Source organism: Carlito syrichta, unplaced genomic scaffold (assembly GCF_000164805.1).
Source record: "Carlito syrichta isolate Samal-C Ts95f unplaced genomic scaffold, Tarsius_syrichta-2.0.1 Scaffold311830, whole genome shotgun sequence".
Classification (NCBI taxonomy): Eukaryota; Metazoa; Chordata; class Mammalia; order Primates; family Tarsiidae; genus Carlito; species Carlito syrichta.
In genome coordinates, this window is record NW_007255926.1 from 991,461 (window position 1) to 1,018,928 (window position 27,468).

At 43.6% G+C, this 27,468-nt stretch overlaps 1 protein-coding gene across 2 annotated transcripts in view; it reads right to left on the reverse strand.

The window, feature by feature from the left end:
* EIF2AK2 (eukaryotic translation initiation factor 2 alpha kinase 2) overlaps positions 1-23,721 on the reverse strand; it is a 29,166-nt gene extending 5,445 nt beyond the window's left edge. The window contains exons 1-11 of one of the 2 annotated variants that reach the window (XM_008069133.2): positions 23,603-23,721; positions 22,806-22,926; positions 17,045-17,193; positions 14,420-14,546; positions 13,943-14,010; positions 13,706-13,787; positions 12,121-12,155; positions 10,074-10,136; positions 7,833-7,955; positions 4,036-4,194; positions 3,214-3,409 (exon numbers count right to left, since the gene is read on the reverse strand). In XM_008069133.2, coding sequence (XP_008067324.1) covers positions 3,214-3,409; positions 4,036-4,194; positions 7,833-7,955; positions 10,074-10,136; positions 12,121-12,155; positions 13,706-13,787; positions 13,943-14,010; positions 14,420-14,546; positions 17,045-17,193; positions 22,806-22,926; positions 23,603-23,721 — 1,242 coding nt within the window. The remainder of the gene's footprint in view (positions 1-3,213; positions 3,410-4,035; positions 4,195-7,832; positions 7,956-10,073; positions 10,137-12,120; positions 12,156-13,705; positions 13,788-13,942; positions 14,011-14,419; positions 14,547-17,044; positions 17,194-22,805; positions 22,927-23,602) is intronic. The other variant, XM_008069134.2, reaches the window with a different exon arrangement.
* Between the last annotated feature and the right edge of the window lie 3,747 nt (positions 23,722-27,468).

A 27,468-nucleotide genomic window follows, 5' to 3' on the forward strand; every position in this document is an offset into this window, starting at 1 on the left:
TATGAGTCCGGGATCTGATGGGGATTGAAGGAGACACCAAGTTCCCTTCCAATTTTGAGATTCTCTGAGTGGGTCCATTCCCAACAATACAACAGATCATCCTGAGCAGGATTTCTCCTGGGGATCTTAGTTAGGTCATATTCTGTAAGTCATAGTTAGGTCATAGCTCTGATACCTCCTTAACAAACATATCCCCTCCACCTTGAAAGAATACTAAGTTAACAGAAAGTCAATAACTACTTTTTTTTTTTTTTTTACAAATTTTGTTTTTTAGTTAAAAAATTTTTTTTAAAAATTTTAGGCCAGATCTGGTGACTCACACCTATAATCTCAGCACTTTGGGAGGCCAAGGTGGGAGAATCACTTGAGCCCAGGAATTTGAGACCAGCCTGGGCAATATAGCGAGACTTCACCACTACAATAAATAAAAAAACGAGCCAGGTGTGGTGATGTGTGCCTGTAGTCCCAGCTACTTGGGAGAATGAGGTGGGAAGATTGCTTGAACTCAGGAGGTTGAGGCTGCAGTGAGCTGTGATCGTGCCACTGTATTCCAGCCTGGGCAATAGAGTGAGATCTCAACTTAAAAAAAAAAGAAAAAAAGAAAAAGAAGAACAGAATATGAGTAGTCAAGCCTATCCCACCCCTTTATAGAAGGTATTGGCCAATATTCTAAAGACTATAAAAACAGGAAGGTAGGTGATGAGGAAATTAACATTTTGCAATTCTTGAAAAAGCTAGACTTCCAATACATTCTTGAGCTATACACACACAGAGACCCTATGAGGTAACACACTTATGAGGGGATCTATAAAAGGAACTGAGCGAAGAGACCCTAAGCCCAGGGAGGACTGAAGGAGGAGCCTTCAAGAAGCCAGCCTGAGAGGGTCCATGCAGGAACGAGCAGGTAGTTAAATCAGAATTCAAAGAACAGTCACGCTGGAACCTAATGCCCATAATACAGATGGAAGGCTATAGGGCTATGAGGGGTGGATGTGAGAGAAAATGCTCCTATGCCATGTTCAAGTTACAACAAAGCCACATGTTGGGTTTGCAAGTGAAACTGCTGGTCCGGTGTGAGGCTGTCACCTGACTCTGAGAAACAGGAGGTTTCGTATATGATGCTTGGAAAATATCTACACTGGGTGAGACTATCTTGTAAACATATCAGATTGCTTTTTATAGTTCACTACAGAGAGAAACAACAATGCCACATTTTGTCTAATCAGTTGCAGCACGAATAGACAAAATGTAGGGTTATAGAGCATGACAAAGGGTGCAAGCTTTATCTAGGAGGCAAAGAACAAGGGCAGATGCTTGGGCTGAGGCTGCTCAAAGAGCCTGGGCCTATAAGGAGACTGCACCTTCTAGAGAAAAGCCGCCTTGGACAGGAAGTCCTCACTCCAGAAACCTCTGTGTCCCTCGCCTGAGGTCTCGTTCTTAAGATTCCGACAGCTGAAAACACTTGGGGAATTTTATAAGAGGGGCTGTGTTGGGTAAAGACCACTTTCTGCAAAGTCACCTACAGCTGTTCATTTGCAAAGCATAACCCAAAAGTGTCAGCCTTCATTTGTGTCTTCTCTCAGAGGAGAGAAATAAGCAACTGTGGCAGTGAGAACTAGAAGAGTTATAGAAGATGCAAGAAGCCCGGGGTTAAAGTCTGACCTTTGAGCAACTGCAACCCAGGCAAAAGTTCCCTGCAAACCAACACAAGAGTAGATCAGTCCATGACACAGGGTACAGACAGTGCCGGGTACAGGAGGGAGCTGGCAGACAAGTCGGTAGGCACCAGTCAACTTCCCTCATTCACTCTGAGGAGTGCCAGCAAGTGAATACCTACACTTCTGCATTTACTTGCCAAGTGTTATGTGTGTACATAATTGTGCTTAGTTTGCTATTTAACTACATGTGAAGGTATAGCCACTCCACATTTATTATTTTGAACACAGTCCCAATGACATCCCAATTTCAAAGACTACCTTCTCACATAAAGAGAGAGAAGGGGATCCGGTGGACTCGAACACCAACACATCAGACATCCAGCCCCTGGGCAGATCCAGGAAGCAACATCTTGTAAGGGCCACTAATTCCTGTCTAGGCCCAACAAACAACCCTATGATCAGACATGCCTTTTTCTGAAGGAGCTCTTTGCTTCGCTCTGCATTCCTGGCTGTGTTAGAGAGGAGGGGTGAGCAAAGGACCAAAAGGCACATAGAGAAGGCGCTCCTGCCCAGGGCAGAAGAAGGCAGATTCAGGGTGAGCAGGAAAGGCTGAATACAGGCCCTGGGGGCCCAGGGGACAGGCAGAAGAGCTCCATATCAGAGAACACAAGGCCAAGTCCAGGGGTAGCACTGGGTGAAGTCAGTGTGGGAAGGGAGTAGGCATGTCATAGGGAACAGGACGGAGGTGAGACTGTGGAAGGCTGTTCTATTCCCATTCTTCTTTCACTTTATGAGAAGAAAAAGTGAGAAAACTGCTTGTCCATACTAGGAAAGTCTGAGGAAATGAAAATACGAATGGATGATGCATAGTCCAAGTTTTGGATGACTGCATACCATGCAGCTGAAATGTATAACCAAGAAAATATTAGACTCTGAGGCCGGGTGCTGTGGCTCACACCTGCGATTAGGGAAGCCAAGTCAGGAGGGTAGTTTGAGGCCCAGGAGTTCAAAATCAGCTTGGACAACATAATTAAACCTTATCTCAAAGAAAAACCAAAAAAGAAAACGCTAGACTCTGCACCCATTCGCTGTGAGTGCCCTCAAAAGTATTGATTGAGAGATTAGGGAACCATCTTCCCAAAGCCACAGTCAACAAACCAAGTCCCTTCTGTCTCTCAACTAAGCATGAGAAGCAGCAGAGGAAGGGACAGAGCAGTCATTGGCTGTGCCAACCACAATCATTAACTGCATGGAAACGTTCAGCATATGAAAGCTACTAGTGTTTACAACTGGGGTGTGACTATCAACCAAACAGACCAGAAGTGAATGAGCCTTCCTGGAGGGCTCATTGTAACAGTAAGGTCACAAGCCCTGGGGATCTTCCGAGTGGTTCTGTGGGATGGTATTTGGGGAAAGTTCCAGACCCAGTCTAACTCCAAGGATCAGAGATATCATTTCCTCATAATTATGAATCACAATTCTAAAATTAGGGAAGACACATTTTAAAATTACTAAGTTACATTTTATCAACTAACAAAGGAGAGTTTCCACTTACCTTAAGATCTCTATGAATCAGGTTTTTTGAATGGATATAATCCACTCCTGTTGTTATCTGTTCAAAGAATTCCAAAACCAAAGCCTTTTCTGGTTTCTCGCCCATTCTGTCATCAATCCATTTAGCCAACGTCCCTCTATCACAGAATTCCATTTGGATGAAAAGGCACCTAGTCATTGATCTGGACATAAAATTCCTGGTATATTAAAAGTAACAATTAAAATACATTTATGAAAAATACTTTTCTTTTAAAAAGTATAACATATCTTCTTAAGAACCCCCAAACATGTCTTAAAACGGAAATCTAAGTCTACTAAATAAGTTTGAGTGACAAAATGTAATAAACCACTTTTAATTTAAATCATTAAGTTCCCAGATATCCAGAACTTTAATTGTTTAGCTAATTTGTGAAGTATGAGCCTGCCCCCCGCCTTTTTTTTTTTTTTTTTTTGAGTCTGAGCCTCACTCGGTCACCCAGGCTGGAGTGCAATAGCATGATCAAGGCTACCTCAGCCTCGACCTCCTGGACTTAGGCCATCCTTTCACCTCGGCCTCCTGATTAGCTGGGACAACCAATGCGTGCCACAATACCCAGCTAATTTTGTTTTTATTTTTGTAGAGAGGAGGTCTCCCTTTGTTGCCTATGCTGGTCTCGAACTCCTGGGCTCAAGCAATCCTGTCGTCTCAGCCTCTAAAAGTGCTGGGATGACAGGTGTGAGCCACCACACCCAGTCACATTTCATATTTTTTATGAACTAAGTTGGTCTTGCTATGAATTGATATTATTTATTTGTTTTATATTATTTATTTCTTTTTACTCACCTTGATTTGTTCATGCTGTTCTCAGTAAAGCAGTTGCTGCTCTTAGTATTGTAATCACTGCTCTCGGGATCATAATCGAATCCTTCCCAACAACCATTGTATTGAACAATATTCACATGACTGAGCTGTGCCAGTGCTTTCACTTCACGCTTCACCTTCCTAGTTGGAGGAACGGGGAGCATGGAAGTGTCAGTGCACATTCCTGACAACAGTCACAAAACATTTCTCCTAACAGGAGACAGCAACCTGCATACTCTGATAACACCGCTGTGTGGTTCTCACCCCGAGTTTTAGGGTGAAAACCAGGAGACACAAAAGAAAAAAAGAACACACAGAGACACACAGCTGTTGTCACTCTCCACAAATAAGTGTAAGCAGCGACTTGACAAATTCCAAACTTCATTTTAGAAATCATTTGTGAGATATAGTGAAAGCAGTTATGTGAAAAGTCAATTGAATTAAATCGCATTCTCCAGAAGTAACTAAAATGTTCCAAAACCAATAAATATTTAAAAATAAGAAAGATTTCTAGTAGTATTTGAAATGCCAGTGATGTAATTTTCAATAGCTCAGTCATACACTCTGTTTTATTTAGACTAGAGTTAACATCTTAGGAGTTCACGAGCAAACCCCATGCAGGCAGCAGAAAGAATTGACACCAGGATTTTCAGTGTGAGGCAAGAATACACAAAGAGAATTATTTATGCCCAGAAATTGACCCAGTGGGAGCTTTATAAGAAGGTGTTGTCAAATCCAAGATAATTCCCTGCTAAAGGCAGTATATAAATTTGAGATTTCAGAGAGAAGGAAGGAGAAGCAAACATTTTACAAATTATTTAATTTAAAAATTCTAAATTATATGACATAATAATTATAAAAATAAAGGAAAAAACTGTTGATACTTTGACAATCCTAAACAGTTATTATTTTGGATTTTTTTGTTTTTGTTTTATTTTTTGATGGGATTTTGGGGTCTCACTCTGTTGCCCAGGTTAGAGTATAATGGCACAATCATGGCTCACTGCAGCCTCAACCTTCTTGGCTCAGGTGATACTTCAGCCTCAGCCTTGCAAGTAGCTAGAACTACAGGTGTGTGCCACCATGCCCCAGTATTTTCTTTTTTCTTTTTTTTTTTTTTTTTTGGTAGGGACATGGTCTCATTATATTGCCCAGACTGGTCTCAAACTCCTTATAACGCTCATTTTTAATGGCTGCAAGATAGCCATTAATCAGTGAAGATAAGAAAGCATATTTAATCATTTCTTTATTGAGGACTATTCTGTTTGTTTTAATTTTTCTCTGTTGTAAATGACACTGTGATTTATATCTTCTGTATACAGATCCATAATTTGGATAATATCCTCAGAACAAGTTCCCAAACAGGAAATCCTTGGACCAGAGTACATAAACATTTGTATGGCTCCATATTAATATTTCCTAGTATATTTTAAAACATATTATATCAATATAAAAGCCACTAGAAATGTCCAAAACACTGTATCTTTATCAACATTATTACCATTCTTTTTGAGATAGGGTCTTACTCTGTTGCCCAGGCTGGAGTGCAGTGGTGTGATCATAGCTCACTGAAGCCTCCAGCTACTGGGCTCAATTGATCCTCCTGCCTCAGCCTCCCAAGTGACTGGCCTGCCACACCATGCCCAGCTGATTTAAAAAAAAAATTAGAGGCATGGTCTCATGTTGCATAGGCTGGTCTCGAACACCTGGCTCAAGTGATCCTCCTGCCTCACCCTCCCAAGTAGTTATCACCATTTTTAAAAAAGTCATTTTATTATTATTATTTCTTTCACAAACCCTTGTGTTGAGGGCAGACTTTCAACAGATTGCAGTAAGGGAACTTCTCTGTTCTGTACCATATTACTGCCATTTAAAAATTGTTATCTAATGAGGGGGAACAATAGTAGTTCATGACTGTTAAGTAAAATGACAAGGGAAAAGTCTTGCTTCGATGCTGCACAAGTATGAGGGTCTCTCACACAAGGCACTATCCCTGGGGCAGGAAGCAGGATTATGTGCCTGGGATGAAGAGCCCCTGGCCCTCTGCACCTGCTTCTCCTTTGCTCTTACCCCTTCCTTTCCAGTTCCTTCTCTAGTCTCTGAGAGATCCGTCTAGTGAGTTACAATGGCCAGAAAACCACAAGTAAGACTGGGGAACTGATGAGCCTGTGACGGAAGACCTTAAGTGTTTTCCTTCCTGAAGGACTGCTGCCATCCAGCGGGATGGAGGGGACAATAGGTCATAGTGGGAACACAGTGGGTTGGCATACAAGCGCAGAGGGGTGCTAAGTCTCCACTTTCTACATAGGGGATGGTGTCCAAAGATGGTCATGCTCAGTTTCTTCCCTCCTCACACACATTCACGACCCAAAAGTAACTTAGACTCTATCTGCCTCCCCTTGCATCTGAGCGAGCTTTAGTGACCTTTTTAACCAATATAACATGGTGGAGATGATGTTCTGGAACCACTCAGGTTAGTAGGGAGAAGCCTTGCCACTCCCTCCTGGTCTCTTGGATGACTAGTTGTGGGGACAATCCCTCTTGAAACCCAGTCTCTAAGTTGTGAGAAGCCTGGGCCACATGGAGAGGCCACGTGGAAGTTCTCTGGCTGGGGATCCCAGCTGAACTTGCATCCCACAGCCAGCATCAACCGCTAGCCAGCTTGGCCATCTGGCCTCATCAGGCTTTCAGATGACTCCTAACTGCAGGTACCTGGAAGTCCCAAGTGAGAAGTGCCCAGATGAGCACAGTCAAACCACAGGGCCATGGGAGACAACAATAAAGTGCTGTTTTTAAGTCACTGCATTTTGGAGCAGAGAATGAGAGGAAACCCAAAAAACTTGGAATTAGCATTTTGGAGGTTGGGTCCCTTGTAGTACACAGGCTTCCCCTACTAGGTAATTGTTCTAGGTAATTGTTCAGCATCCGTGTACCTGCTAGCATTGTTGTAAGAGGCTGCGGTCGGCTTCAGTGAATTTTTTGGAGATTCAACGCATTTGCCCATGTCATGATGGGTGATTCACAAGCACACCTGCCCACACCATGCTGAGTGGTCATCAGTTTTTGACAAACTACGGCATGACCCTCATACCCCACCATCCCTATTCACCCTAACTCGCCCCAAGTGACTTTTTATCATTTCCCGGGATGAAAAAAGTCTTCAAAGGGAAACATTTCACTGATGTAAAAGAGGTAAAACAAAAAAACAACAGCACTAAAAGGTATCAAAATCGATGAGTACAAAACTGTTTTGAGCAGAAGAGAAAGCATCTCAATAGGTGTATTGCATTGAACGTAGAGTACTCTGAAAGTGAATGAAGTTTAAATGTGTAAGAATAAATACACAGGTTTTTATAAATAAATTTGGGGTCTTTTGGGGCCTACCTCGTATTATGCACTGACAGATAACCATGACAATTACCAACTAGCTTTGACCTGAGACGCATCAGCTCACATTTGGCTCTCAGTCTTCTCTCCTCATCTGTAAAATAAGGAGGTGAGACTAGACCCTCTCAAAGGTCACCTTAAACTGTGACTCTGTAGCTTCAGTCTTCAAGACAGCCTCAAAAGGATGATCAATGGTAGATCTACTTTTTTTTTTAATCAAAAATAACCACAGTAAAGTAAGAGCACTTCACAGTAAGCCAAGCTCCTCTTGTGGGAATGGAATGTTTAAGCAGGACCAAAAAGGAGTAAATGATATACTGACAAAGAGACAAACGAGAAAACAAACAGTGCAGGTTCAACTTACAAAAAACAAAGAGAAAGGTATTACTTACTCGTTGCTATATTTAACACGTTTAATAACATAAGTCTTTCCGTCAATTCTGTGTTTTGCTCTGAAAACATGGCCAAATCCACCTAAGCCAATTGGTTTTATTTCTTCAAAATCGTTGGAAAACCTTAAAGATAAACACCACTGTTGTTATGAGGCTCCATGTTTGCCCCTCCTTATCATTTCATGTCACTTGAGAAGTGGACTGTACAATAAACATGATTCTCTCCTTCTGAAGAAGAAAAATTCACTTGGCAAAAACTCCTGATTCACAAAAAGTTTCTCCCCTGGGCCCCATTTCGTCCCATCCCCCATTCCTCTCATGGAGAGTCAAACCTAACAGATCACCCCTGGGAGTCACAGTCACCTCCTGGCTGTTCTAGAGCCATGATAAAGGATCCCATCCCAAGGACAAGACATTCCAATGTGTCACCACATTGAGCTCCACAGCCTCCACCAAGCCCATGGGAGAAATGCGTATGTGCTCTGAGCCTGGCAGGGTTCATAACTCCCCAGGGCCCGACATGCCATCCTTAGGCCCCGTCGAATGCTGCTTCCAAGTCACATTGCTGGCACCTGCCCCCTTTTCTCCACCTGCAATCCCCTCTGCTGGAAATGCACCCAGAAGAACTCAGGTCACTCTATGAAAAAGATGTCTGCACACGTATGTTTATGACAGCATTGTTCACAAAAGCAAGAACATGGAACCAACCATGCTGCCCATCAAAAGAGGACTGGATTTTTTTAAAATGTGTTACATATACACAATGGAATATTACGCAGCCATAAAGAAGACAACATCATGAAACTTCACAGCAACCTGGATGGAACTAGAGCTTATAACACTGAGTGATCTCTCACAGAAACAAAGAGCTGAGTATCACATGTTCTTACTCATAAGTGGTCCTTGAACAACTACTGTATCACTCTAAGAATTGAAAGTAGTGGGAATCTGTGGGGGGAGGGGTGGGGGATGGGGAGGAGGGATTGACAGTAGTCGATAACTGCCTGGGGAAGGGGGTGCACAACTCATCAATAAGGGTACCTGTACAATGACTGTTTGTATACCAAACCCTGAATTGTAACCCACAATTTTAAAATAAAAATTAAAAGAGGAAAAAAATCTTCACCCTGTGCACGCTTCCCTTGTTAACTCCTCCCTCCTCCTTTCCCCAGCCCTGCTCCATTCCACAACAGGCATCAGCCAGAGGGATGAAAATGGGGTCTGGCCACATCTCTCTGCTGCCGAAACTCTCCAATAGGCAACCTCTGCTTGCAGCAAAAATGAAAAGCCAAGTGGCCCAGGAGGTGCCACTTAACATGTCCTCTGCCTCCCTAAGCAGCCTGGGCCCCTGGCAGAGTCCTGGCTCACTGCAGGCCCAGACACATCCTTCCGTCTGTTCTCAACACTCACATCCACCCTCCACCTCCATACTCCACAGGCCCTTCCTTCCACCTAGCAAACAGCCTCAACTTGGAGCCTCCCCACCTCATCCTGGAGGCCTCCCCACAGACATGAGCTCAGAGAAGCCTCGCCTCTCTCACTCAAAACCCAAGAGCCTTGCTTCCGTTTCTCTCCCTTTGAGCCCTGACCATCATCTATCATGGCAGATTTTTCAGGAAACTTGTTTCTTTAGTGGCGGTCAACCCTACAAAACCCCATGAGGGCAGGAACCACTTCTAACTGTTGCCACTACAAACCCACTGTCCAGCACAGTGCCGGTTAGATATGAGGCATCCAAAGAGTACACATTGATTTTTTACTGTTTTAAACTTATATTCAACACACCCCAGTTGCAAACAGGCCTCCTTGTTTTAGCGATTTCACTGAAACCCAAATGTCTTGTCTACAGCAGAGAAACCCTTTTTTCCAGTGAAACCTGGCATGGAGCTAGAAAATGAAAAACAGATTCAAGTAGATCAATCTGAATCCTACAGAAGAACTTTCTTATTTTTCTTTTAAATCACTGGTTTACAGGAGTAGTAGCCTTCAATATTTAAAAATTTCATATAAATCAGAAAATCAACACAAACATCAGCAAGACCCACACTCACCACAATCTGTCAGGATTTGTGTAAATCTTACTTCACCAATAGACAATGATCCTTGTGGGCTTGATTGTGCTTCAACAATTAAACTATTCGGGTAGGTATAAAAATTTAACCTTATAACAGGCCCTGAGAACCTTCTGCTGAACGAGCAAACATATTTTTAAACAAATTCTCTTTCACAGCTCCATCTTACCTTTCTTCCACGGTATACCTGTTTTCTTTCATCTCAGGAGGGACAAATGTAGGGGCCAAACACCTAAAAGTTAAGAGAAGAATGTAAGACTCAGATAAAACTGAAATCACCAGCCTGGGCAACATAGCGAGACCTCAGCTTTACAAAAAAATAAAAATAATAGTTGGGTGTGGTGGCACGCACCTCTAGTCCCAACCACTCTGGAGGCTGAGGTGGAAGGATCGTCTGAGCCCAGGAAGTTGAGACAGTGGTGAGCCACAATCGCGCCACTGCACTCCAGCCTGGGCAATAGAGTGAGACCCTGACTCAAACAAACAAACAACCCCCCCCCCCCAAACCCTGAAATCAAATGTCACTCATTTAGGGTAGGATTCATGCCTTGTACTAGGCGTTTTGTAGTTTTGGTCAACTAAGAATAACAGGGCAGCAAGTGTTAACCTGGCTTTTTTCTTTCTTTTTTTTTTTTTTGGAGTTGGAATCTCACTCTGTGCCCAGACTGGAGCTCAGTGACTCACTCATGGCCACCACAGCCTCGACCTGCTGGGCTCTGGTGATCCTTTTGCCTCAGCCTTCCAAGTAGCCAGAACTACAGGTGCGCGCTACCACATCCAGCTAATTTTTGATTTATTGTAGAGACGAGGTCTCGCCAAGATGCCTGGGCAGGTCTCGAACCCACGGGCTCAGGCAATCCACTCGCCTCAGCCTCCCAAAGTGCTGGGAATACAGGCTGAGCCACTGAGCCCAGCCAACCTGTCTTTTTTATAAAACTATACGCTAAAGGTTCTCCTCGAGTGATTGTCATCTCCTCTCTGATTCCCTTCATCACCCTGTAGCACTCATTGTGGACGTGTCACCAGCCTCTCCTTTCTTCCTTCAGGGTCACAACCGCGGGAGGCACATCTCCCTGAACGCTCATTCTGGCTATTTCTTACTGGTGAGCAGCCACCTGCAATTGCCTTACCAGCAAACACATCCAAATGTTATCTTCCCTCTCTTCCCTCAAGTCTTCCACATCCTCGACGCCATCAGGGCCACGATTCCTGGCTGTGTTCCGTTAAATGGAGCGATCTTCAGTTTCTCCTCCTGGACCTCCTCTCCAGGCTCTCACCCAGATAGAGGGACATGGTTCCCTCCAGTCTCACCTACTCCTCCTTGACTGTCTTTCTCACACATTCTCCCCCACGCAGCCCCATCTCCTCTCCAAGTGAGCACCCACACCAGGAGGCATCGTTCTCCCACGCTTCTGTCTACTGCTCAAAACACACCGGATTCACATGGCTCCTGATGCCATACCCCTCAGTTCTGACTCCATTTACAACCTTGTGTTTCTCTTTAGTAAAGGAACCAAATAGCCACAATTGACATAACATGGGATCTTTTTTCTTTTACTCATATTATGCTATTTTCACCCTCCCAACAAGTCTGCAAAATAATGTTCTTTTCTTGAAACACCTCTCCAAGCCCACTTCCTAGTCAGCCATATCCAAAGTAATGCCCTTGAATAATTAATCCAGAAACACCCTCATAGTGCATAAGCTACAGTGTAGCTTGTGTTTGTGCATAAATTCAAAGACTTTTTTCTTTTGAGTCAGGGTCTTATTATGTCACTCAGGCTGCAGTGCAGTGGTACCGTCATGGCTCACCACAGCCTCAACCTGCTGGACTCATGTGATCCTTTTGCCTTAGTCTCCCAAATCGCTGGGACTATAGGCACGTGCCACCATGCCTGGCTAATTTTTGTATTTTTTGTTGAGATGAGGCCTTGCTGTGTTGCCCAGGCTGGTCTTAAACTTCTGGACTCAAGCGATCCTCCCACCTCAGCCTCCCAAAGTGCTGGGATTACAGCATGAGTCACCATACCTGGCCCAAAGATTTCTCTGTACATTTAAATTCTCTGTTTGTAGATTTCAAGCTTTCTATCTTTGAAACTCCACTCAAGGGTGTACAATACTCTACAAATATTTGAAGACTTAAAATATCACGATGATGAACTGAGTCTGAAATAAAACTTAATTTCAAAATATGTTCAATATATAAAGCTACTCACCTTTGTACCTTCTTTGAATTACTTCTGTGATCATTCTACAGCAAAAGAAATAGGAAATAGTCTCAGATGATTAGATCATCCTCTTTACTTTCTCTTGTTCTTCTTCCTGTACTTCTTTTCTTTTCTTTTTGAGTTGGAATCTCACTCTGTTGCCCAGGCTGGAGTGCAGTGGCAAGGGTCATGACTCACAGCAGCCTTGACCTCTTGGGCTCAGGTGATCCTTCCACTTCAGACTCTTGAGTAACTACGATTACAGGCACACACCACCATGCCTGGCTAATTTTTGTTTTTTGCAGAGACGAGGTCTCACTATGTTGCCCAGGCTGGCCTCGAAATCCTGGACTCAAGCAATCTTCTTGCCTCAGGCTCCCAAAATACTGAGATTACAGGCATGAACCACCACGTTATTCCTCCTGTCCTTTTAGAGGGCTCTGTGACCACTTTCCTTATTCCTTCAACGTCAATGTCTGTACTCTTATTAAGCCCTGTACCAATACTTAGTATTGAAAGACTTAAATTTTGCCAAGCTGATAAATTTGAAAGAGTATCTTATTGTTCTTCTGATTTGCATTTTCCTGATTCTTAGTAAAATATCTTTGTTGCCCATTTGAATACTTCTTCCCTGAACTGTCTATTCAGATCTTTGTATATTTTTCTACTGAGCTTCTTGTTTTTTTCTTATTGTTCTGCAGTTCTTTATACACAGAATACTTTTGTAACACTAATCATCACCATGAAAATGATCTTAATTTTTTTGGGGGGGACAGGGTCTCGCTATGTTATCCAGGCTACTCTCAAACTCCCAGGCTGGCCATGACCTTCTGAGATCAAGCGATCTTCCCAACTCAGCCTCCCAAGTAGTTAAAAGTACAGACACCCACTACAGCACCTGTCTAAAAAATTATTCGACAGTTAAAGTTAATTTAACTTTAAGTTTAGTTCCAGTTTTTGGAACAGAAACAAACATTAATGAACTTTTAAATATTATATTATCCAGTTGGTAGGAGAGAAAAGCAACATAATAGGATTATATAAAAATATAAGAGTGAATAGGAAAAACTGAAAAAAAGTGTGAAAGTATTTTACACACTTTTTTTTGAGGAATTTGGGTTAATTAAAAAAAGAGAGAGAGAGTCAAAAGGCTGCTCTATGTTTTTATTGAGTGAGAATCTGTGAGATAAAAATATAAAATTTATGGTCAAATATTGAAGGTCTTTTTTTTTTTTTTGAGTTGGAGTCTTACTCTATCACCCAGGCTGGAGTACAGTGGCACACTCACAGCCACCCCAGTTACCCTGACCTGCTGGGCTCAGGCAATCCTTCCACCTCAGTCTTCCAAGTAGCCGGAACTACAGGTGTGCACTACCACGGCCTGCTAATTTTTTGATTTACTGTAGAGATGAGGTCTCACCAAGTTGCCCAGGCTGGTCTTGAAACCCTGGGCTCAGGCAATCTCTTGCCTCGGCCTCACAAAGTGCTGAATTATAGGCTTGAGCAGCCACACCCAACCTTGAAGGTCATTTTTAAATGAAGAAACACACAGGAAAATAGGATTCGAGAAGAAGCTTAGAGGCAAATACTATACCATAGAATATGAAGAATCATTTAAATTGTTTCTTGTTGATGCATTTGCTGAAAAATCATTTTCACGTGATGATTCAGAAGCACTAGAAGACAAGGGCATAACTATTAGTTTATACATCTATTTCTTGTCACTAATTTCTTTTTCTAAATTCCCCTTAGACATTAAATGCTTTCATAAAATTTGCCTTTCAGGCAGCAATTGAATATGTGAGTATCACAGTTGATTGTCCTCACTTACCATGAGCTGGTGGATGTTTCAAAGCTAGGCACAGGGGAAAAAGAACCACAGGACATCGAGTCCACCTTCTAGAAGAAAGAGCTACCCTTAGTAGACATAAATGCAGCTAAATAACTCTTTACCGTGACTTAATCTCCAAGGACTATCTAGGCTATTTCCTTACATTTACCAAGTCCTGGACCATAAACAATTACAAGATGAACACATTTTTTTAAATGGATGTTTGAGCTGGATTTTAAAAAGCCACTCTGATTTTGCTCCATAACTGGCTGTCTTGGCTTCATGTAAACACAGCCTAACCTAAAATCAACTTCCGAGGGAATATTTTTTTTTTATTAAATCATGTGGGTTTTGTTTTTACATTTGCTGATGTATTTAATTACATTTATGGCCTTGCAGATATTGAACCAGCCCTGCATCCCAGGGATGCCGAGGGAATCTTAACACGTGAAAAATACATCCAGAGGCAGTGCCTACCATTCCAGTTCCTTCTGACAGTACCCGGAGATATGCATTTTTAGCAGCCAACTGTTTGGCCTCTTGTTTAGTAGAGCCTACACCGACACCATATTCCTTCTGGTCAATTTTGCATTTACAATGAAACCTAAGAGAAAACACAGAGAGCTCTATTCCAAATACGAAAAATATGCTAAATCTAACTAGTGATTTGAAAAAAAAAAATCACATATTAACAAAGATCTTAAAATAACATTAATTTATTAGATAGATGTCTATTTCATATCCTTTTTTTTTTTTGAAAAAAAGGTGCCCAGACTGGAGTGCAGTGGCCACTCCCGGCCACCACCGCAGCCTCGACCTGCCGGGCTCTGGCGATCCTTACGCCTCAACCTTCCAAGTAGCTGGAATTGCAGGCACACACAACCACACCCGGCTAATTTTTTTGATTTATTGTAGAGATGAGGTCTTGCCAAGTTGCCCAAGCGGGTCTTGAACCTATGGGCTCAGGCAATTCACTCACCTTAGCCTCCCAAAGCACGGGATTACAGGCTGAGCCACTGAGCCCGGCTATTTCATATCTTATGTGATTTAAACCTTCGGTCAGATAGCCAGTCAATGTGTCTGAATAATCAGGATTAGCTGACATCCTGATTGCATTTTCCAAATTTGTTCCTTAAAGGAAAGAACTGGCACAAAGGCACTAAGTGATGATTTTTTAAAATTCCCCGAAGGTCAAAAGATACAAAGATAGAGAAGAAAGAAACTGGACTGGGCACAGTGGTTCACGCCTACAAGCCCAGCATCTTGGGAGGCCAAGGCAGGAGGATTGCTTGAGTCCAGGAGTTCGCGACCAGCCTGGACAACAATAACCGATCCTATGTCTAAAAAAAAAAAAAAAGGAAGGAAGGGAGGGAGGGAGTGAAGGAGGATCCAGTGAGTTTTTCAGAGATGCCTAAGTGGGAAAGAAAAAGCCAGTTGAGAAAGTGGAACTTCCAAGGGGAAGCCATGAAGTTACAATGCCGTGGATTTTGTGGGGATAAGCAAAGTATAGATTTGGCTTTGACTTCAGCATTTTCTGCTACCTGCTATGTGCACAAAAAAATTGAGAAAATTGCCACGCCTTATACTGAAGTTCACACTCTCATCACAGTAGAAGTAAGGACAGTTGTTGTCAGGTAAGGACTCTTGGACAATTATATAAAAATGATTTCTAAAGGGTAGAACAATGGACATGGCATTTGTATCATGGAGTTACCAAGTACTGCTGCAAAATTATTCCAGTATTTGCATTTATTTTACTTTATTTTTTTCTTCTTTCCTTCCTTCTTTCTATCCTTCCTTTTTCTCCCTCTTTCTCTCCCCTCCTCCCTCCCTCCCTCCTTCTCTCTTTCTATCTTTCTTTTTAAGTCAAAGTCTCACTCTGCTGACCAAGCAGGATTACACAGGCAGGATCACAGCTTACCACAGCATCAAACCTCCTCAGTTCAGGCGATCCTTCCACCTCAGCCTCCTGACTAGCTGGGGACTATAGGCATGTGCCACCATGCCCCACTAATTTCTTTGTAGAGACGAGTTCTCACTATGTTGCCCAGGCTGGCCTTAAACTCCTGGGCTCAAATAATCCTGTCTCGTCCTCTCAAAGTACTGGGTTATAGGAGTGAGCCACCACACCAGCCAAGATTTTTTTCTTCTCTTCCCTTATGTAACTGGTTGGTTGTTGTTGAGAAACAATCTCTGTTCAGTTCCACTCTATCCTTCAACCTCCCTTCCACACACCTTGGCTCACTGCTGCTGTTCTCAGTAACTCCCAAGTTCTAGTTCATCCATCCCATTCAGCAGTTCCCCCAAATCCTGGTGTCTTCACAGTCTAGGCCTAAACCCATTCCTTCTGAGTTCATTTAACTCATTTAACATTAACTGAGTTAAATGTGTTCATTTAACTCAAACTTGAAGGACAAACACCAGGAAAAACAGCTCCCTACTCTGACAAGGGTAGACAGTCCTTCTACACACATGGCAGAGAGGTTCCCACAAAGCTGCTGCCATTGTGGTCTCAGTGACAGGAAGCTATTTGTATCCTTCAATCAGGGGCACCCTGTTCTCTCTCAGGTGTCCTGCAGACTAAGTCATCTAGATACACCTCAGAAACAGAGGAGACCCTAGTTGGATCAATTATAGAGGATGGCTCTCACAGCTTTGGCAAATTCACATTTTAATAAAAAATTATAAGTCCAAGCCAGACACTGTGACTTAGCCTGTAATCCCAGCACTTTGGGAGGTGGAGGCAAGAAGACTGCCTGAGTCCAGGGGTTTGAGACCAGCCTAGGCAATGTAGCAAGACCTCATCTTTACAATAAATGAATAAATAATTAGTCAGGCATGGTCCATCTACTTGGAAGACTGAGGTGGAAGGATTGCCTGAGCCCAGGAGGTTGAGCATGCCACTGAACTCCAGTTTGAGCGACAGAGTGAGACTCCAACTCAAAAAAAATATATATAAGTCCAAATGTTTTTAAGTCATATAAAGGCTTTCATACAGAACTTATCAAAAGGACAAATATTTCTGAAAAATGAGACATGAAAATAAGCCTACTTTATTACTTAGATACAATGAAACAGAAAGAAAAGCTGACAACACTTCACCTTTTGGGCCCTTGCTCTGTTAGGTCACATTGCTCATAACTCACAGCCAGTCTTGTCTTCTGAACAACTCTGTTCATGAGACCCACGTAATTCCCAAGGGATGATCCTTCTGAAGTCTTTGCTGTTGTCAGTGACAAACGGCTAACTGGCTACAAAAAAAAAAAAATCTTGTCTAGTATAAATGACAAAAAAGACTTAACCTTTTAATTTATTTTTCTAATAAAATCACAAAGTGAGCAATTTGAAGGATAACTTAGGTGTTACATACTTTCCTATTATATTACCTTGAGGAAAAGTGTGACATACGTACCTCCCTCTGCCACAAGGCTAAATTTTAACACTAAGAAAGAAATCATCCATTTTCCTTTTACAGTTTTGGAAGGAAAAAACAAAATAGTCCATTTTCTTGGTTTTCCTTGCAAAGTGCTATAACATTTTGTTATGTATGTGAGGGTGTCTTACTGTATCCTCTCTTAATCTCAAAAAACAGGGCAATAGATATTAGCACAGAGCTGAATTCTGATCACAGTTTAATGGAAAAGATGAGACTGGGCACAGTGGCTCACAGTTCTAATCCCAGGACTTTGGGAGGCTGAGTTGGCAGGATTGCTTAAGACTAGGAGTTCGAGCCGGGCTCAGTGACTCAGCCTGTAATCCTGTGCCTTGGGAGGCTGAGGTGAGTGGATTGCCTGAGCCCGCGGGTTCGAGACCCGCCTGGGCAACTTGGTGAGACCTCATCTCTACAATAAATAAAAAAATTAGCTGGGCGTGGTAGTGCACGCCTGTAATTCCAGCTACTTGGAAGGCTGAGGCGGAAGGATTGCCGGAGCCCCAGCAGGTCGAGGCTGCGGTGGCCGGGAGCGGCCACTGCACTCCAGTCTGGGCGACAGAGTGAGACTCCAACTCCAAAAAAAAAAAAAAAGAAGACTAGGAGTTCGAGACCAGCCTGGGTAACATAGTGAGACCTCATCACTAAAAAAAAATATTTTAAATTAGCTGGGGGTGGTGGCTCATTGTAAAGATGAGGTCTTGTCACATTGCCCAGCTAATTTTTTAGTTACTCAGGAGGCTAAGGCAGGAGGATCACCTGAGTCCAGGAGGTCAAGACTGCAGTGAACTATGATTCTGCCACTGCACTACAGCCTGTATGATAGAGTGAGACTCAGACTAAAAAAATAAAACAAACAAACAAAAAAAACCCCAAAAACAAGGTGACAGATATTAGCATAAAGCTGTGTTCCAGATCACAGCTTAATGAAAAATTATTATAATAACATCATGGCTACTATTGTTATCTATACCTATTTTTAATTTAATCTGGCAAAATCTTGCCCAAAGTTTATCTACATTATTAAATTTTGTCCAAGAACAAGCTTTTGGTTTATTAATCTTCTTTATTATTTGTTTATTTTACATTAATTTCTGCCATTATTAACATTTTTTTTCTTCTGCTTTTTTGACTCAGTTTTTTTCTAACTTCTTAACTCAGTTTTCTAGGGCTTCAATAATTATGAGTATGTAATTTTGCTTGTTTTTTTTTTCAATTTTGGATAGAAGGATGAAATCTTCAAGTAAGATTTAAAAAAATTTTTTTTATTGTAGAGATGAGGTCTCACCAAGTTGCCCAGGCTGGTCTTGAACCCCTGGACTCAGGCAATCCTCTCACCTTGGCCTCCCAAAGTGCTGGGATTACAGGCTTGAGCCACCACGCCTGGCTTTCAAGTAAGATTTTTTTTAAGAAAAGTATCTTGAAAACTAAATTTTTCTAAAATTTTCAAAATCTGAGAATGGCCCTCTGTTGTTTAACATGTAAACAATTTCACATCTCATGTTATAACCATTACTCCGCTGTCTCCTGGTTTATAATGTTGTTGCACACAGTTTGAAACTTTAAAAATTTTTACACTTCACATAACTTCCTTCTTCTATCTAGATGTTTGCAGAATTCTTTCTCTGACCTTGGAGCTCAGTTTTGGTCTGGATCCTATTTTATCTCGAGTTTTTCTAATATGCAGTCATATTCATTTCATAAATATTTTTTATTTTCTTGAGATGAGGTTTCATTCTGTCACCCAGGCTGGAGTACAGTGGCACAATCATGGCTCACTGCAGTCTCCATCTCTTGGGCTCGGGCGATCCTCTCACGTAAGTCTCCTAAGTAGCTGGGACTACAGCATACCACAACGTTTAGCTAATATTTTGATGTTTTGTAGAGACAAGGTCTCAATATTTGCCTAGGCTGGTCTAGAACTCCTGGATTTGAGCAGTTCTGCTCCCTTGGCCTCCCAAAGTGCTGGGATTACAGGTAAGAGCCACTGCACCCAGACATTTATTTTGTAAACATTTTCTGCTGAAATCCTTTAAAATCGTTTTCTTGTGTAACATTTACTCTGGTTTCATCTTTAGGGATACCAGTTACATGCCTATTGGTTCTCCATTACCTGCCCTCCACACATAGTTGACTTTGACATGGATTCCACATCCATGGGTTCCATATCCCTGGATTCCACCAATCATAGATCTAAAATGTTTAGGAAAGGTATTTTTTGAAGCATTTTTTTTATCTTTATACACTTTATCTTTGTACTTCCACATAAAGTGAATGAAGACATTCTTATGCTTATTTAAAAAAAAATTGGTGCACACTAAGAGCCAGATGAAAAAATACAATAAAATTAAATTAAAATTAAAAATATATTTTGGGGAAAAAAGAATGGTTGCCTGTATATTGAACACTACAGATTTTTTCTGTCATTATTCCCTAAACAAAACAATGTAACAACTGTTTATACAGCAATTATACTGTAACAGATATATAAGTAATCTAGAGGTGATTTAAAATAGTCTTGTTGGCTCGGTGGGTCAGCCTGTAATCCCAGCACTTTCGGGGGTTGAGGCAACCTGCTGGGCTCTGGTGATCTTTCTGCTTCAGCCTTTCCAAGTAGCTGGAACTACAGGCGCTCGCTACCATGCCCACCTAATTTTTAAAAATTTTATTGTAGAGATGAGGTCTTCCCAAGTTGCCCGGGCTGGTCTCAAACCCGCGGACTCAGGCAAACTTCTCACCCGTCTTCCAAAGTGCTGGGATTACAGGTGTGCGCCACCATGCCTGGCCTTTTTATCATTATTTTAGAGGGTACTCCTACTTTTTTTTTTTTTTTTTTTGAGTCAGGCCTCCCTTTGTCACCCAGGCTGGAGTGCACTTGTGTGATCACGGCCCACCACAGTCTCAATCTCCTAGGCTCAAGTGATCTTCCTGCCTTAGCCTTCCAGTTAGCTGGGACTACAGGTGTGCTCCACAACATCTGGCTAATTTTTTAATTTTATTCTCTATTTTATTTTTTTGAGTTGGAGTCTCACTCCGTCGCCCAGGCTATAGTGCAGTGGCACACTCATGGCCACCCAGCGCTGCCCCGCTGGGCTCCAGCAATCCTTCTGCCTCAGCCTTCCAAGTAGCTGGAACTACAGGTATGTGCTACCACACCTGGGTAATTTATTTTATTTTATTGTAGAAATGAGGTCTTGCCAAGATGCCTGGGCTGGTCTTGAACCCGCGGGCTTAGGCAATCCACTCACCTCGGCCTCCCAAAGTGCTTGGATTATGGACTGAGCCACTGAGCCCGACCTAATTTTTTTATTTTTGTAGAGACAAGGTAGCTATGTTGCCCAGGCTGGTCTCAAACTCCTGGGTTCAAGTAATCCTTTAGCCTCAGCCTTCCAAAATGCTAGGATTATAGGTGTATGTCACCATGCCCAACCTACTCCTCCAACTTATTTTTTAAAAGTAAACTGTAAGACAGTCAGGCAGGTCCTCCAGGAGATCCTCCAGAAGAAGACATTGTGATCACAGGAGCGGGCAGCTCCATGCTGTCATTGCTCCTGAAGACCTTCCTATGAGACAAGATGTTTTGGTGGACGACAGTGATATTGATGATCCTGACCCTGTGAAGGCCTAGGCTCATGTGTGTGTTTGCATCTTAGATTTTAACAAAAATAGTTTAAGAATGTAAAATAAATAAATTAGTAAATAATGTTTGAAATAGGAAAAAATTTAAAGAATAAGAACAGAAAGAAAGAAAATACTTTTGTTCAGCTGTACCATGTGTTTGAAGCTAGGTGTTATCACAAAAGAGTCAAAATGAAGCCAGGTACGGTGGCTCATGCCTGTAATCGCATACTTTGGGAGGCAGAGGTGAGAGGATTGCCTGAGTCCAGGAGTTCAAGACCAGCCTGGGCAAATTGGCAAGACCTCATCTCTACAATAAATAAAAAAAAATTAGCTGGGCTTGGTGGCTCAGCCTGTAATCCCATGCCTTTGGGAGGCTGAGGTGAGTGGATTGCCTGAGCCCGCAGGTTCGAGACCCGCCTGGGCAGCGAGACCTCATCTCTATAATAAATCAAAAAATCAGCTGGGCGTGGTAACGCATGCCTGTAATTCCGGCTACTTGGAAGGCTGAGGCAGAAGTGTCGCCGCAGCCCAGCAGGTCGAGGCTGTGGTGGCCAGGAGCGACCACTGCACTCCAGTCTGGGCAACAGAGTGGGACTCCAACTCAAAAAAAAAAAAAAAAATTAGCTGGGTGTGGTGGCGCGTGCCTGTAGTTCCAGTTACTTGGAAGGCTGAGGCAGGAGGATCACCTGAGCCCAGTAGGTCCAGGCTATGGTGGCCATTAACATGCCACTGAACTCCAGCCTGGGTAACAGAATGAGACTCCAATTCAAAAAATAAAAAAAGTCAAAATGTAAAAAAAAAAATTAAGAAGTTTTTAAAGTAAAAAAGTTACAGTAAGCTAAGGTTAATTTGTTATTGAAGAAGGAAAAATATTTTTATAGCCTAGGTGCATCGTGCTTATAGTCTACAGTGGTGTAGCAGTGTCTGAGGCCTTTGCATTCACTCACCACTCTCTGGCTCACCTGAGCAACTTCCAGCCCTGCAAGTTCCTTGTGTCGTAAGCGCCCTACACAGGTGACCCTCTCCTATCTCCTTATGCTGTCTTTGTACTGTACCTTTTCTGCATTTACCCATGTGTAGATACATGAACATTCACCCTTGTGTCCCAACTACCTGCAGTACTCAGTACAGTAACATGCTGCACAGCTGTGTAGCTGCTGCAATAAGCTAGACCACGGAGCCCAGGTGTGTAGTAGACTCTACCATCTAGGTTCAGGCAGGTGCACTTTATGATGTTCAAGCAACTATGAAATAGCCTAATGACGCATTGCTCCGAATGTATCTTCCTGGTTAAGCAACACCTAACTGTCTATCGGAGAACGTGTGTGGGTGATACACACATACCGTGCCATTTTACATAAGGGCCTTGAGCATCCGGGGATTTTGTGTCCATAGGAGTCTTGGAACCAATTCCTGTGGGTACTGAGGGACTTCTGAACATCATTCTCCCCACAATCACTTCTGCCTCTTTTTTCCTGCCCACAACCCTTCTGTAGTTAGGAGGAAGGGATTCTCCCAGAACCTGGCAGTTCATTTCTCACAGAATATTTCTCACCTTTCTACGTATGTTCAACATCAGAGTACTCACCGCTGCAGACACCCTAAATAACTACAATACAGCCCTGCCCACTACTTCTCAGGTGTGCCTCTCACTCAGGTGCTACAGAAATAAAGACAAGGAAAGGGGCTGAACCAAACTCTTGAAGCTATGAACGGCTTTACTCTGTACCAGGGTATTTTATCACAGAAAGAAAAATAAAATATCTCTCTGAGTTCCCTTTCGCTAGGAAGAAAATAATTGCACTCACTCACCTTGTTTTCTTTAGCAAGCATCTCAACAGCTAATTTGGCTGCAGCATTTTTTGCTTCCTTTTTTGTTCTGCCTTCAGCCTGTGGGAATTCTTTCTCGTCTATTATAACTTGAAATGTAAACCTGTTTACAAAAAAAAACCATACAAAATAGTCTGTCACTCTTATACCATCCAAAGACAAGTGCTCTAATCACCATTGCCTCCCACTACTGCCCTTGGGTTGTGAGTCTACATGTTTGATACAGAATTCAAGCCTTCACCCCAAAGAGCAGAACGGCACATCTTCTGGAAGCATAGAAAGGTGTCTACCCTCGTTATCCTCTGGAGTCATCTGAGGATACCAGTTTATGCCAAAGGGACTCTCACAGAACTCATGTACTAACCTCAAAATTATGCCAGAGCCGCCACACGCCTTATCCCCCCCCATGTACATTTATGAGGTCATCACCTTTTTGTTTGTTGATTGGTTTCTTTCTTTCTTTCTTTTTTTTGAGTCGGAGTCTAACTCTATTGCCCAGGCTGGAGTGCAGTGGCACACTCACTGCCACTGCAGCCTCAACCTGCTGGGCTCAGGTGATCCTTCCACCTCAGCCTTCCAAGTAGTGGGAACTACAGGCATGCACTACCACGCCTGGCTAATTTTTTTATTTACTATAGAGATGAGGACTTGCCAAGTTGCCCAGCCTGTTCTCGAACCCGTGGGCTCAGGCAATCCCCTCACCTCAGCCTCCCAAAGTGCTGGGATGACAGGCTTGAGCCACCATGCCCGGCCCCCTTGTCTTTTTCATAGCAATTTACCGTAAGTCATTTTGAGGTCCACGCTTAGTCACTTCACGATATGTAACTGTTACTCCATGTGTCTGACGATATTTATTTAGTTCTTCCATGAAGAAACCTGGGGAAAGATTACTGGCCATTTTTTCTTCCAGTAACCTACAATGGAAGAGATATTTGAATGAGTGATACAGAATTTTATTTATTTACTTATTCGTTTATGTATTGAGTCAGGGTCTCACTCTGTTGGCCAGGCTGGAGTGTAGTGGTACAACCACAGCTCACTGCAGCCTCCAATTCCTGGGCCCAAGTGATCCTCCTGTATCAGCCTCCTGAATTGTTGGGTCTATAGGTGCAAGCCACCACACTTAGATTTTTTTTTTTTAATTGTTTGTAGAGATGAGGTCTTGCTATATTGCCCAAGCTGGTGTCAAACTCCTGGCCTCAACTGACCCTCCCACCTTGGCCTCCCAAAGTGCTGAGATCACAGGTGTGAGTCACTGCACCCCACCAGAACATACTTAATTTGAGTTTCTCAATGCAGTTTAGGAGACATAAGGGGGTAAGGAGACCCTACTTTAAGCCACCCATCTCAGGCTCACATATATTCAGAGACTTTTTTTCAGAAGCTTCCTTTCTCTTTAATAAACTGCACAACAAAGTCAATTTTTCCAAGATTTTCTGCTTTCAAAACTCAACTGGCCAGTGAAAGAAGACCCTTCTCCTTAGCGCTGCTCTGCTTCCATAGTGTCAAAGACAAGTCTGTCCACCTACTTAAGATGGTGTGAAGGCTGCAGGCGGAGAATTACAATCTTGTACATTGAAAAAAAAAAAGGTTGAGAAGATTTGACAAGTGAAATTTAAAGTCATGAAGGATTTACCTGAATCGAAATAGATTCCTCTATGAAATTCCAAAAATCAGCCCTCTGAATTTTGCAGAAATCAGTTTTAGGATGATTGAATTACTATTGTGAAGAATGCTGAAATCGACACTGATGCATAATATCTGTTTATGTCTCCACTTTCAGCCAGGCACAGTGGCTCACGCCTGTAATCCCAGTACTTTGGGAGGCCGAGGAGGGAAGACTGTTTGAGTTCAGGAGTTTGAGACCAGCCTCGGAAACATAGCGAGATCACATCTCTACAAACAATAAAGCAAATAAAAGAATTATCCAGGTTTGGTGGCACACCAGTAGTCCAAGCTATTCGGGAGGTTGAGGCAGAAGGATTGCTTGACCCAGGAGATGAAGGCTGTGGTGAACCATGATCATGCCAGTGTACTCCAGGCTGGGCAAAAAAGTGAGACACTCACCTGAAAGATATTAATAACTCCCTCCTTTCAAATATATTTCAAATAGGGTATATACCTAGATGTGGAGCTGAATCCTATGATAATTCTAGGTTTAACCTTTTGAGGAGCCACCAAAGTGTCTCCAGCCTTCAGTCCTTGCCACATGACCCACGAGTGGCATTTGACATGGCTTTTCCTCCCGGTCTCCCTCTTCCCCTTTCTTAGCGTGGCCTTCTGGGACAGCCAACCCTCCCGGGTTTCTTCCATTCTCATAAGCTACTAGCCTTTGACTCCTTCCCAGTGCTCTTTCACCTCCTTTCTTCTAGAGAGTGCTGTGTCCCGGGGTCCTTAGATTTCCCTTTCTCCACCCTCACTCACTTCCCTAGTAATCACCTCCAGGTGCGCACCTTGAAATTCCATGTACACCATGGCGCTTCTCAAAGTGGGCCTCCACCAGGGACTCTTTCCTGAACTCCCCACGGCCTCTCCAACCTGCTCCCTCCTGAAATGCTCTGCCCCTTTGCTGCCTTTGCCTGATCACCTCCTACTTTCTACAGATCCCAGCTCAAAGTCCCAGACACTCTTTCCTGGCTTTTGTCCCCTTTATTGAAATGGCTAATTGGCTGGGCTGCAGAGGTTCACACCTGAAATCCTAGCGTCTTCGGAGGTAGAGACAGGAGGATCGCTTGAAGTCAGGAGTCAGAAACCAGCCTGGACAATATAGCCAGACCCTGTCTCTACGAAAATAAATACATAATAAGTGAATTTAAAAACAAGAAGATAAAATTGCTTATTTCATTTACTTGTTTTCCAAAATAGACCATGAATTACAAGAGGGAAGGGACCTGACGTATAATAGGGCTCAATAATGAATGAATCATAGAATCTCCAGGTCCCCCCTCCCCGACTAAACTTGTAATGTGACATCTGCATCCTCTGTCTACCCAACAGTCTCCATTCAACTATAGGATCAACCCAGCCTTCTTGGATGCTAAGAGGCAGCTAATAGCTGGCAGGGGCTGCCCTCCACTGTACCCACCCTCATCACAGCCCTGACTGCTCTTTAACTAATCAGTTAGCTCTTTGCAGAGCAGGTTCAATGCCTCCTAAAAAGTCAGTCTCCATCACCGTCCCTAACAAATGGCATTTGTTTATCTCACTAATGCCCAGAAATTACTTCAGCTGTACCTCCATTCCTTCCAGTGAACTCCAAGCCCCCTGTGGTCGGAGCCCCCATCTGGGTTCCCACAAGGCTTCACATAGAGCATGCATCCAACTAGTATCTGACTAAAATTTAGATGTTCAGGTAGTAAGCAAACTGAAGGAAAAGAGCACAATCTGCCCAAGATTCTAACTTCCTCAGTGACAGTAGAGAGTGTCTCTGTTAGCTTCCACCAGGCAAGACCTTTTTAGTAGTAAACAAAACATGGGCAGGCCAGGCACTGTGGCTCACAACCGTAATCCTAGCACTTTGGGAGGCTGAGGCAGGAGGATTGCTTGAGGACAGGAGTTTGAGAATAACCTGGGCAACATAGTGAGACCTCCTCTCCACAAAACATCCTAAAACAAAATCAGCTAGACGTGGTGGTGGGATGCTCTGATTTCTGGCACTGGAAGAAGTGCAAGATAAAGGAGGGATCAATCCATGCAGGTATGAGGGCAGGAGCTCTTGGGAAGAAACAGGCAGTGCAAAGACAGGCCTGAGGCCAGTGTGGTTACTTGTCTGTTCCCAGAAACAGCAAGGAAGCCCGTGTGGCCACAGTGGAGAGCGAGGGACCCTGGCTGTGGGCTCTAGTCCAGTTTCCAGGGTTCTGATGAGACCGGGAGCCAGGGGGAGGTCACAGCAGGAGAGGGTCTGCTTGTGACTTCAAGGAACACCAGCTGCTGAGGTGCAGAGAAGAGGTTTGGGGTGGGGTGGGGTGGGGTGAGGGGGCACAGCCGAGGCTGGGTCCTCAGGAAACTATTGCAACAATCCAGGCAAGAGATTTCTAGCCAGAGATCACGTAGACACCTTGTAGGTATTTCAGGCCTCCTGGTTTCCTGCCTATCCGTCCAGTCATTGGGCCTCCCTGTTTGCCACTGGAATCCGTTCCCACCCCGCCCCAGAGGCTGCCGGGAGATACATTACCTGCACTGACACAAATTATTAGCGGGAAGAAAAAGCTTTCAGTCGTCACTGAGCGCGACGACCCTTTCCCGGATCCGGAACGGATCCGCACGTGGGCTGCAGGCCTGGGACAGCGCTCCCGGACGGGCCTAGCGGGGGCGGGGACTTCGGGTCTGAGTTTGGGTCCCCGGGCTGGGGTACAGGGTTGTCGCGCCCCTCCTCGAGCGGACCCCCACGCAGCCGCCCCATCCGGGCACCTGCCGCCTCTCAACACTTGCTTGTCCCGCCTCTCCCGCCCCTCCCATCCTGCGCCCTCCGCCCTTCGGAACCCGTGACCCCTAGTACCCCCGATCGTCCTGCACCCCCTGAGCCCCGGCTCGCCCCGCGGCCGCCTCTCACCCTGCGCTCCGCTCACCCTGCGACCCCCAGTTCTCCCGCTCACCCCGCGCCCCCTGCACCCCACTCACCCTGCGCCCCTACTTACCCCGCGCT